Source organism: Artemia franciscana, chromosome 20 (genome assembly GCF_032884065.1).
Source record: "Artemia franciscana chromosome 20, ASM3288406v1, whole genome shotgun sequence".
In the NCBI taxonomy this organism is placed as follows: domain Eukaryota; kingdom Metazoa; phylum Arthropoda; class Branchiopoda; order Anostraca; family Artemiidae; genus Artemia; species Artemia franciscana.
Window position 1 is genome coordinate 19082936 of NC_088882.1, and position 12512 is coordinate 19095447.

Consider the following 12512-nt stretch of genomic DNA (forward strand, 5'->3'; position numbering starts at 1 on the left):
ATGACTTCATAAAAAACCATTCCAGCATAATGGTTCCAATTAAACTAATAACCTCCCTGGTCCTAGCCACTGATCCCATCTTCTTAGCGCCTCATATACCTATGACAGAGCAAAATCTCCATCACGGTCGCCACAAGCGCGCGTCTTACACAGAAGATTCTTGTGTAAAATTTGGGATAACATTATTTTCGGAGGAGTACCCATTCTATACATCAGCATAAAAGCGGATAATAGTGGATGTGAAAACAGAAACAAAATCTTCTGGCTTTATAAGGAAAAAACACGTAAACATGGTATTCTACAAATTATACACGAGCCCATCTTTGTTTAAGAAAAAATGTGCACAAGAAGTTATATTTCAATTTCAAATAGCTTTTATATACCTTAACATGCAATCGCAACAAAATTCCATCAAGATTACAAATTTAAGATTTAGGGTTTAAACCTGCGTTTGATCGATGGTAAAGGTGCTTATACAGAGGTAGTTTCCATGTGAATAGGTGCATGAAGAAAACACTGATGTGCCATTTAACACCTGGCTAGCCACAGGAGAGCCAAACACACTTGAAGACAGATGGATTGGCGGCCCTATTGCTACGAATTTAACCAGAAATATCCAGAAGGCGAACCATCCGCTCAAAGACAACCCCTCAGAATGTCGTTGAACAATTCGGCATTAACGTTGCCATCTGAAACAGCTGGTTCCTGAATGAACCCGGTTCCAAGCTTCTCTTACCTAAAGGACTAAAACACAAAAAGCGGAAATGGATGGAGTCACAGAAACAAATTTTGATAATGGGGAAGACAACATTGGCATAAGGCATACACTACTTTGGTCTGATAGCAGTCTGAAAACAGGGGTTTTGGGAGGGGCAACTGCCAATCCCAGACCTCGGTTTGCCCCCTTTCCCCAAGCTAAAATTTAGTTTCTTCCTAAATCTTGTCAAAACTAAGTTAAACAATTCAAACATCAAAAGAAACAGATCAGTTTTTTTAGTACATATTTACGTTTATACTATGAAGTACCTTTATGGTACGGAATGGCTTTTTTTTTCAGTTTTTACTGTCATTTGCACTTGATCTTGGAAATTTTGCTCCAACTTTGCAAATTCAAAGTCCCATAGCTGTGCGATTATGGTGAATGGATGGTCTTCAGAGAACTCTATGAAAGCTGCAAGTAGTGTTGCTACAATGAAACACTGTAAGAAAAAAAAGACTGAATCAGCAACACGGCCCTTGCCATCATAAGACTGCCAACGCGGGGACATGAAAGCATAAATGCAACTGAGTATGTTGCCTGACATCATAAATCCCAAGGAATAACCGTCCGATCCTATGACTACAACGACAGTTCAGTCTTTTGCGCCTTGAAATGATTCCACCAGATTGGAAGACTACCTTCCATGCGACTGTCTACAAGAGGAAAGGAAGCAAATTAGAACGCAACAACCATCGTGTCATAGCCCTATTTTCGGTACCCAGCAAACTCTTTCACCATGCTGCTCTTCAAACAAACTTTAAGCTACCCCTATCTACTTTGTCAACACAAATAGGTAAATTCTGGACTGGTTCGCAACTGAGCAAATCCATACAATTAGATAACTGGCAGAGAAAACTTCAGAATACAAAAGAAAGCCATACACTGACTTTATTGATTTCCGACCATCATCCACAACAGTCACTGTGGGTAATTCTTCAATCTGCTGATAAGCCCACAAAAATTGTCGATCTCTACAAAGAGCTTTACAATAACAGTGAAAACTTGGTCACCGCGAATTGTCACCCCGCCTCATGTTTCAAGATTAGAAATTGTATGTGGTAAGGCTGCACCACTCCACTCGAACTCTTCAACTGCATCATAGACCATGTTATCAGCAGATACCACGCTAGCACATCCATTTGGCACTAACTTCGCAAGAAGATTTCTTTCAAAAGTCGACTTCGATGATGATATGGCAACAGATAGCAAAAACCTCGGTAAGTCCAAAACTGCACTGGATCAGGTGTCTGCTACAGAAAAGCTTGGTTTAAAACGAAATTGATCTTAGACCAAAGTACTGGCTGGGGACACTGGACCATCCTGCCAAAGCAAAAACTCAAAAGAAGCTCCAATCCTCACTCAGCACAGACCTGGAGACAATTAACAGTACTGATTTCCAGTTCCCTTTACGGCCGGAACGCTGCCGAGCAAGAGCTTCAAATCAATTAAACCGAAGATTGATAAAATAAATTGCTCCCAAACAGTGTATATTTACTATTTTTGCCAGTTTGCTATTTGTATGTTTACAACTAAACATCGTCTCATTATGTTTACAAATTCATTAATATTCGCCAGGAAAGGGAATTTCTCGGGTAAATAGATAAATGCGGGATATTCTTCAGTCTCATCCATGAAAATTTTGGGAGAATTCCTGGCCTCTGCCCTTACAAGGAGACCTATGCTGGCTTACTCATGCCCTAGAAAATTTGTTTTAGCTTGCAGTTTCCTGAAAAGGGAATTGTTCCTTGGGGATATTTATAAGCCTTCAAAGGGCCAATAAATGGATATACGCACCACCTGCAGGGACTGTATCCAGAGGTTTTTCCTTGCCTAGATTTTTACATTTCTGAACTCGAAATGGGGGGGGGGGTGGTCAAAAGCAAAAGCAGTGTAGTTCGTACAAAAGTTCACAAAATTCCCCTTGTCGTGGGATTCTTTGAAAGACCTTCAAGAGGTTGAGAGCTATTTCCTAATTAACAGATATACTTAATATGCATTTACAATTTTTAAAAAGAAAAAACACGAATGTGTTATTTCACTTATGTTTTACAGCATTTTGATAAATAACTTGGGTTTACAAGGAGATGGTATACAATCTTTTTTTTTTTTGAAAGAGTAACAAAAATTAGTGAATCTACATTCCTTTAAAGTGCTCTCGTTCATACTAATTCAGTGTTTAAATACTAATTATTATATTTGTTCCGGTATAAAACTATTGCTCAGAATGTAACAAAAAGTAAGAGGGTAAAACGTCCTAGCTTACACAAAATATTGATAAAACTAAGTAGAATAAATATGGCAACGACAATAAAAGGAGAATTAAAAAGAACGAAGCTTTAGATCCAAAAAGGTTGTAAGAACAAAATCACAACAGGAATTTGATAATATCCTCAATATGAATAAATAAGGCTAGCATTTGAAAAAACCACTAGCAGTTTTACATTCTCTAATAGTGACAGTCGATGAGTTGACAGTTATATCAGTGATGCATATTTGATCCACCATTGGGTTTTTCTTATGAAGCTCCTTTAATGACTCTACAACTGTTTCACTATATACAGTTCTTTCATAGTTTGGGTTTTTCAAAATTTCATTTGCTTCTTTCTTTTTTTCACTAAGACATGAAGAAGGGGTAGTATTGACCTCGATTGGTTCAGGTTGAATAACACAACTTCTTTCAACTGGAATACATCGTTGCAGTTCAAGTAGGGCCAATTTTGCCGCATGCTCATCTTTGGTATAGTTATTTTCGTTCACAGTAGGCGGAGAAACACGGGAGATCTTCAAAATTGGGGACAAAGGTCCACTTGGACTTCTAGGACTTTTAGCTCTGTCTGTCACTGATATTGTAATCCCCACACGATTTCCATCACTCAATACTTCTGCTTTCCTTTTAGCACCCTCTTCTTTATTTTTTCTCTTTTCTCTATCCTTAGTTTTTTCCTTACTTCGGTCACGACTTTTGTTTCTATCTTTATTTTTATGCTTATGCTTTTGTCTATGTCTTTCGGATCTTTCATGATTATTTTCAGCTTCAGAGCTAAAGGAACTGTCAGTTGTACTTTTGGGTGAGCACCTGTCAATTACAGACGCTATTGGAGAAATACAAACTTTCAATGGTGATTTTCTAATTTCATATTTGGGGGATTTACTCTCTACGCTTGGTGATTTTTTTGCATCACTACGTGGGGAATAACTTCCATCAAGTCTACTAGGAGAGTTTGAAATTCTTCGAGGTGATTTGCTTTTATCTCTGTGTATTTTATGAGCTTTGTCTGTATCACTTTCGATGTCCTTTTTATGTACTTTAGCTTTATTATCCGAAATTTGCACTTCTTTCTTTTCTTTGGGACTAAGGTCTATTTTAATTTCTTTAGGAACTGGATGTACTTTCTTTTCTTTCAAAATCAGATCAGCTTTATTTTCTTTGGGAATTAAATCGACTGTATTCTCTTTTGCGATTAAATCGATTTTCTTTTCTTTATGAACAAAATTAATTCTCTTTTCTTTAGGACTCAAATCAATCTTCTTTTCTTTTAGACTAGAGTCAATTTTCTTCTCTTTGGAGGGATACGCATTATTCTTCAATTCAAAATCCTTGTTCTGATCACTATTTATTTTCACTTCAAGTTCATTTTCCACTTCTTTGATTGTTTTCTCCAAAACTTCAAGTCTTTCACTACCTTTGCTTAAGTCAGATTTTTCCACATCAAGTTTTAAAGCTGTGATTTCATCAGCACTATGACTATTTCTAAGACTATCACCAGAAGCTGTTTCTCTGATGGGTTTGGCTAAATCCGGCGTCTCACTTTCAACTTTTTGAACTGTAGAATTTGAATCCATTGGTTTCTGGCTAGTATCAGCTTTAGTTGTGATTTCGATCTTATCAATTTCTGGTGGTTCATCATCAGATAATTCTGGCTCTTCGACTGTTTTGTCAGAATCGAGTCCCTTGTCTTCACTATTCACAGAAGAAGTAGAAGCTTTGGAGGCTAGCTGAGGAAGCGGAGAAGGCAAAGTTTCCTGAAAAAAAGGACATTAAATTTCTAAACTAAAGAGAGAAAGAGATATATATATATATATATATATATATATATATATATATATATATATATATATATATATATATATATATATGTGTACAGTATAAAAAATTAAAAACACAAATTAAAAAATTCCCAAGCAAAATTGATAGAAGGCAAAAAAAGGGAACTACCTTTTTCAGTCAATACTTACATGAGGATCAGGAGAAGAATATGTCACTGGTTGGGGTCTTCCTCTTGGCTTTGGCCCTCTTTTATTCACTTCTCTCTCTCTCCTAAAAGAATTAATAATTTTAGGAAAAAGCAACAAGTTTTACAATAGTTTATAAGCCAAACTTGGCGTGGTAAAGATACATGTGCATCTGAGAGATTTATAATTACCAGTTAGCACAAAAATAACGTTTTAAAGATAAGACGTCTATTAGATATAAATCAAAAAGTGCATAATACGGACAACCAACAAATATATAATACAGATTTTATTTCCCTGTAATTTTCATTTTTAATGCTGTAATAACTGAAAAAGGAAACACTTGTAATATAATTCGTTTTCAGTGAAGCACCAATGACGCAGTAGGCTATTTACTTTTGTAGTTAGGGAGCGCGGCAGTATCCTAACTCTTGTTTGTAGTGAAACTATATTTGTCTTGAACAATTTCGGAAAGAACTAATAAAATTAAACTGAATGTTTGATGCATAATGATATTAATTGCTGAAAGCTCATCAGTTAAGAATTTCATTTTACTGTAATTTTAATTCATTAAGTACAAAAGAAATTAATTGCAGCATAATTCGTTTTCAGTAAAGCGCCAATAATGCAGTAAGTTTTAGACTTTTAAGGTAAGAGAAGGAGGCAATACCCAAACTCTTATTTGTACTGATTTTTGTGCGTTTCAAGCTTGATTTGAATATTCACTTTAAGTTTCACGCGTTTTAATATTTATTTATTCATTCATATTAGTTCCTATTGTATGTTTGTTTGCAATGATTGTTTATTTAATTTATGTTCGTTTTGGGTTTCGTTTCAAACAGTTTTTGGTAACGAACTGTAGTAAGGAGCGACCCCGCTCAATAGTAACCAAAACTCTAAAAAGCGGAATTTTATAGCAATAGTTGCATTAAAAGAATCGCATTTTAAAGCTGATATTAAATATATGTTTCATTAAGTTTAGACTTACCTATCAAAAGTTACGAGCCTGAGAAAATTTACCCTATTTTAGAAAACAGGGGTTAATGCCCCTTAAAAGTCACAGAATCTTAACAAAAAACCACACCATTAGATTTAGCGTATCAGAGAACCCTGCAATAGAAGTTTCAAGCTCCTATCTACAAAAATGTGGAATTTTGCATTTTTTTTGCCACAAGACAGATCACAGATGTGTGTTTATTTGTTTGTTTTTTTTTTCCCAGGGGTGATCGTATCGACCACAGTGGTCCTAGAATGTCGTCTGAGGGCTAATATTAACGGAAATTAAAAGTTCTAGTGCCCTTTTTAAGTGACCCAAAAAATTGGAGGGCACCCAGGCCCCCTCCCACGCTCATTTCCCCCCCAAAATCACCGGATCAAAATTCTGAAATAGCCATTTTATTCAAAATAGTCAAAAAACCTAATAACCATGTCTTTGGGGACGACTTACTCCCCCACAGTCCCCATGGGAAAGGTTGCAAGTTACAAACTTTGACCAGTGTTTACACAGTAATGGTTATTGGGAAGTGTACAGACGCTTTCAGGGGATTTTTTTTTTGGTTGGGGGAGGGGGTTATGCGGGGAGAACTTTCCATGGAGGAATTTGTCATGGGGAAGAAAAATTTCCATGAAGGGGGCGCAGGATTTTTAAGCATTTTTTTAAAGAACAATGAAAAAATAAATATGAAAAAGTTTTTTCAACTGAAAGTAAGGAGCAGCATTAAAACTTAAAACGAACAGAAATTATTGCGAATAATAGGGGCTCACCTCCTCCTAATACCTCGCTCTTTAGGCTAAAGTAGTTTTATTAATTTCAACTATTTATTCTACGGTCTTTGTGATACAGGGGTCATTCTTAAGGAATTGGGACAAAATTTAAGCTTTAGTGTAAAGAGCGAGGTATTGACGAGGGGGTGAACCCCCTCATATACGTAATGAAAATATACGAATAGAGAAGTTCGTTACAAAAGTTAATTGGTAAGTTACGCATATTTTTACTAATAAAAACGTAAAAAATTATAAGTTCTATTTACCTTTTTAAATAATCAAAAAATTGGAGGGTAACTAGGCCTACTCCCCCGCTCTTTTTTTTCTCAAAATCGTCCGATCAAAACATGAGAAAGCCATTTAGCCATAAAAATAAATTAATATGCAAATTTCGTTTTAATTCTTCACGTGCGGAGAGCCAAAATCAAAACATGCATTAATTCAAAAACTTTCAAAAATTAAATGAAAAAACAAGTTTTTTAACTGAAAGCAAGGAGCGACAATAAAACTTAAAACGAACAGAAATTACTCCGTAATTCCCCCCTCTTTACGCTAAAGTTTTTTACTGTTTTAAAAAGTAGAGTTGAGAGAAAGAGTCAAACTTTAGCGTTAAGAGCGGGGCGTTGAGGAGGGAATAGCCCCTTTCATGTACGGAGTAATTTCTGTACTGTTTTAAAAAGTAGAGTTGAGAGGAAGAGTCAAATTTTAGCGTAAAGAGCGGGGCGTTGAGGAGGGAATAGCCCGTTTCATGTACGGAGTAATTTCTGTTCGTTTTAAGTTTTAATGTCGCTCCTTACTTCCGTTTGAAAAACTTGTTTTTTTTTTTTAACTATACTTCAGTAGCGAAATATATTTGTTCGTTTTAAGCCTGATTTACATATTCAATTTAAGCTTTCCCCGTTTTAAGATTTATTTATTCATTCATATTAGTACATGTTGTATGTTTTTTGCTATGATTGTTTGTTTAATTTTTGTTCCCTTTGAATTTCACTTATTCTTAATAGTAATTACTGGTCGTATTGAGTTTGTTTTATTGTAGGTTTCTATTTCTTCTGATCTTATGTTTAATATGGTCTTTATTCTTCTTTGAAAAAACTTCTTCTTCGGAAAGTTTTATTATTATTATTATTATGAATTTTTGTCGTTTTTTATTGCCAAAGTTTCAAGTTTTTCAAAATTCCCTATTTCAAAATAATTTTTTATTCCAAATAAACTCCTAAATAAAACTATATGTGTCGAAACAGTCTAGCCAAGAAGCTAATACACAAAATTAAACTGAATATTTTATATATAATAATATTAATTGCTGAAAGCTCATCCGCTGAAGATTTTATTTCACTGCAATTTTCATTTTCTTTTCAATGTTGTAACAATTACAAAAGAAAATATTTGTAATATAATTCTTTTTAGTAAAGCGCCTAATACACAGTAGAGTTTACACTTTTACCATTAGGGAAACGGACAATAGCGAAACTCTAGTTTGTAGTGAGAATTGTAAGCGTCTTCAACAATCTTTGAGAGACCTAATAAAATTAAACTGATTAAATGATTAAAATTAAACATGATTTTGGGAACAAAATATCGCTAATAAGTTTTTTTTCGGGAGGAGAGGAAAATCCGGGTGGAATCGGGCCTTAAAAGTGTAGCTAGGGGTCAGCTTCCATGATTTTTGGGATAAAACACCTATAATATTTTTTTATTTGGGGGTGGGGCTCAGGCCATGGAGTGAGGACCAAGGGTGAGCTCCCATGGTTTTTGGAATAAAGAATCGTTAATCAGCTTTTTTGAGGGGAGAGGTTAGACCATGCGTCAGTTCCTATACTTTAGAATAAAATACCAATCATTTTTTATGAGGGAGGTTGGGCCATAAAGGGAGGACCAGCGGTGAGATCCCATGAATTATCATTGACAAGTTTTTTTTCGAGGGGAATGGGAAGGAGATTGGGCCATAGAAACCTGGGGATTAGCTCTCGGAAGTTTTGGAATGAGGCATTGTTAACGAGTCTCTTTGGGAAGGGGAGTCGGACCATAGAGGGCAAGGGGTGAGTGCATTATTTTTTTGCAAAAATATCGTCAATAAGTTTTATAGGGGGAAGGGGGGTCGGGCCGTGGAGGAATGGCCAGGTGTAAGCTCCCATGATTTTTCAAATAAAATTTCATTGATAAGTTGTTTCGTTAGAGGGGGATCAGGCCATGGAGGGAGGACCAGGGGTAATCTCCTATGATTTTTCAAATAAAATTTCGTTGATAAGTTGTTTTGTTGGAGGGGAATCAGGCCATGGAGGGAGGATCAGAGGTAAGCTCCCACGATTTTCGGAATAAAAATCGTCAACAAGTTTTTTTGCAGAGGGAGGGAGGTCGGGTCATGGAGGGACAGGGGTCAGCTTCCATAAGTTTTGGAATAAAATACTGTTAATAAGTTTTTTTTAGCGGGGGTGAGGGTCCGGCTTATCTTCTCTTTAATATACTTTAAAAATTCTCGTATAAAAACCTTATATGTCCTCAGGGCACAGCTTATAAAACTTGCCCCCGGTCTGTTAGGGGTTATGTCGACCCTGGAGTTTTTGTTATCTGAATTTTGAACTTATTTTAACAAAATGACTATCTCAAAAGTTCAATCGGATGAATTTGGGCAGAATGGAGGGGGCGTGTTACCCACCAGTCTCTCCTAACTCTTAAAAAGGGAAATAGAACTTTCAATTCTTAATCATTTGAGTTCCCATTGCTTATACAAACACCTCTTCTATAAAAACATTATATGCCCCCGGCGCATAAGTTACAGCCCTTCCCCTGGAGGGAGGGGGATATGTTGACTCCGAAGTTTGGTTTTCTGATCGATGAGCTATTTCGAACAAAATGGCTATCTCAACATTTTAGTCGGATGTATTTGGGGAGAACAAGGTGAGTGGGAAGGTAGATGCCCCCCAATCACATTTGGCTCTAAAAAAATGAAGTATTCAATTTCCAATCAAATAAACTCCCTCTGAAGTTTAAACGATCAATCCTTCTACAAAAACCTTATATGTACCTGGGGCATAACTTACAACACCTGCCCCTGGGCTCGGGGGGTTGTGTCAACCCCGGAGTTTTTTTTATCTGATATATGTGCTATTTTTAACAGAATTACTATTTCAAAATTTTGATCAGATGAGTTTGGTGAAAAAGTGCGTGAAGGGGGGGAGGGGAGATACTTTCCCTCCGATCTCTTTTGACTCTGTGAAAGAGAACTAGAACTTCAAGTTTCTAATCCAATGAGCCTTCTCTAAAGTTTATATGAGCACCCCTTCCATAAGAACAATAAATACACCTCCCCCCGGGGACAACTTATAACGCCTTCCCGGGCTCTGGGGGGTTGCATCGACCTCGGAGTTTTTGAAATCTGATCCTTGAACTATTTTTAACAAAACGGATTTCAAAATTTTTTTATCAGATGCATTTGGGGGAAAGGGGCATGGGGGGCAAGCTGCCCTCCGATCATTTTTGACTCTTGAAAAGGGCACTAGAACTTCAAATTTCTAATCGAATGAGCCCCTTCCGAAGTTTATACGAACATGTATGAAATCAAGAAAGGATATAATAAATGAAAAAAAAAAATCAAATAGGTGAGAAAACGAGGATTTTGTCAGCCAATAGCAACATATGAAGACGAAAATCAAGCAAATATTTCGACAAGGACCTCCACCAAGTCGTCTTCAGTGATCATCCTCAGATTTGGGGATCTTTTCTCCTCTTGCACAATTCACTTCGAAAGATTAGATTTCGAGCTGTCGTAATCTCTCTCGTCGATCGTGCCCTAAACGTTTGTTCTGATTCCTACATCGCAGCAGAACTGGACTTTATCAGGGAAATAATTTTTGGAAATGGGTATCCTCTTTTATTTATTAATAATAAAATTAACTATAGACTGAAACAACACTTTTTAATTACTTACTGTTTTCCTGAATTTTAAAAGTAGCTGATTAAAGTATCATTTATCACACAGCTTTGACAAACTGTGACACAAGGAGAGGAAAACCCAAAGAATGATTTTTAACTTTTTACTACAAACAGGACAAAGGAAGAATATACTTTCACCCTTAAAGCAATCCTTCAAGCATATTGCCTGGCTAAACTAATTTACTCTTTCAAATGAGAAAAACAAGACCAAGCAAAAAGAAATCAGCATGTATTCCTTATAAACTCTAAAGCATCTCTACACTATAACTTACTTTTCAAATATTTCCAAGAGCCTTGCATCTAAAATATTTTCCTCTGGTTCCCATGTGCTCCATTTAGCACTCCATCCTTTCCATTTCAAAAGATACTCAGGTCTCCCCTAAAAGAATTTACACTTTTGTTACAGAGAGACTAAGAGAAGAAAAATAAAACAAAAACTAGTTTATCATCAGTAGAGGCCTTGGAGGCGCAAGACAATTTTTCCGAAGTGTCTATGTGTTAGTGAGGGGGTGAAGTCTAAAAGCTATCAAAATTCAGCAAAGGCTTACAGAGATCAATTGGCTCATAAAGCCTTGTTTTGCTCATATCAATGTGCAATCCAAGTTTTTTTGCTTTGGTATTGCTTTACTTAGTAATGAAGGCATTGTTTTCTTTCTTTTTTGAATTTTGTATCTTTAAACAGCCTACTCGTCTGACAAGATTGGCGGATTCACTAGCTTGCATGTGAGTATATGGCTGGCTGAGAGACTGAAGCATGATACATTTGAATTTGAATACAAACAAACAGACAGAGAGGCAGGTTACTATAGGATTTCTGCCAATTTTACACATAATTCTGCAAGAATGAGATAAGTCAAACCAGACAGAAACAGAATATGCATTTGTTTGCTGATGATAGTAAACTCTTACAAATTACAAATCTACAGAGCTTCCAAAACAGAAACCAACAAACACAACCAATCAACATATACTGGTTAAGGGATTGGACTGCATAATGGATTCTCAGATTCAGCATAGCCAAATACTGTACTTTAAATCTCAGTCATGACAACTCAATCCAACTCAATGTCCAGCATGTTATTTCCCCAGCAAATTCTAGTATTAACCTACTAAAATCGACTGCCAGTAACTGAGAAGCACAAATAATCATAAAATTGTTTGAAGTTCTTTTCAAACCCCAGCTTGATTCCGGCGTGTCTTGCTGGTCTTATCAGTAAGATGTAAAGCTTATTGAAAGTGTTCAGGGGTGAGTAACCAACTGTGCAAAGAGCCTAAGATCAGATTCATATTAGAACCACCATAAGCTGCCTACCAATGTCTAAATATGCATGTACAGTGGTATGATACTGACACAAACTCTAAGAAGAAAGCACTTCTGCCTTCAGTCATCATCATAAGTACTTTCTCCATCCAGGCTTTCAAATAGCATCTAGACAAGGAAGGGGAGAAGAAGCAAGGGAGAAACAATTAAGTTAATTTTTCCTTTTACATAAACTTTGCTAGGAAGAAAGTTTCTACTTTAGTTTATGCCTTTCTTAAGGTGTTTCCAAATCAAATAATTACATATAGGAAAAAAAAGCATTTTAAACCCGTTAAAGGATCCCCAAAACATAAATTATAAACTTAGCCATACTTTAATTCAGGAAATAGAAAAAGTAAGCAAGAAGTACAGATTGCTGTAATTTATTTATTTTTTTATTTATTAAGTACAAAAGCGGTAAGCTTTATCAAGCTTGTCACACAATACATTCTTTATGACAACACCGACAACATAATACACACATACCAATCTAGGACGATAACACACTATGAAAACATA

General features: G+C 36.1%; 1 protein-coding gene across 1 annotated transcript in view; it reads right to left on the minus strand.

Annotated features, from left to right (window-relative positions):
• Positions 1 to 1063: 1063 nt before the first annotated feature.
• LOC136039851 (M-phase phosphoprotein 8-like) overlaps positions 1064 to 12512 on the minus strand; it is a 28090-nt gene continuing 16641 nt past the window's right edge. Inside the window, exons 2-4 of the mRNA XM_065723783.1 lie at positions 10966 to 11072; positions 4997 to 5078; positions 1064 to 4783 (exon numbers count right to left, since the gene is read on the minus strand). Of these exons, the coding sequence (XP_065579855.1) occupies positions 3170 to 4783; positions 4997 to 5078; positions 10966 to 11072 (1803 nt within the window). The 3' untranslated portion in view covers positions 1064 to 3169. The remainder of the gene's footprint in view (positions 4784 to 4996; positions 5079 to 10965; positions 11073 to 12512) is intronic.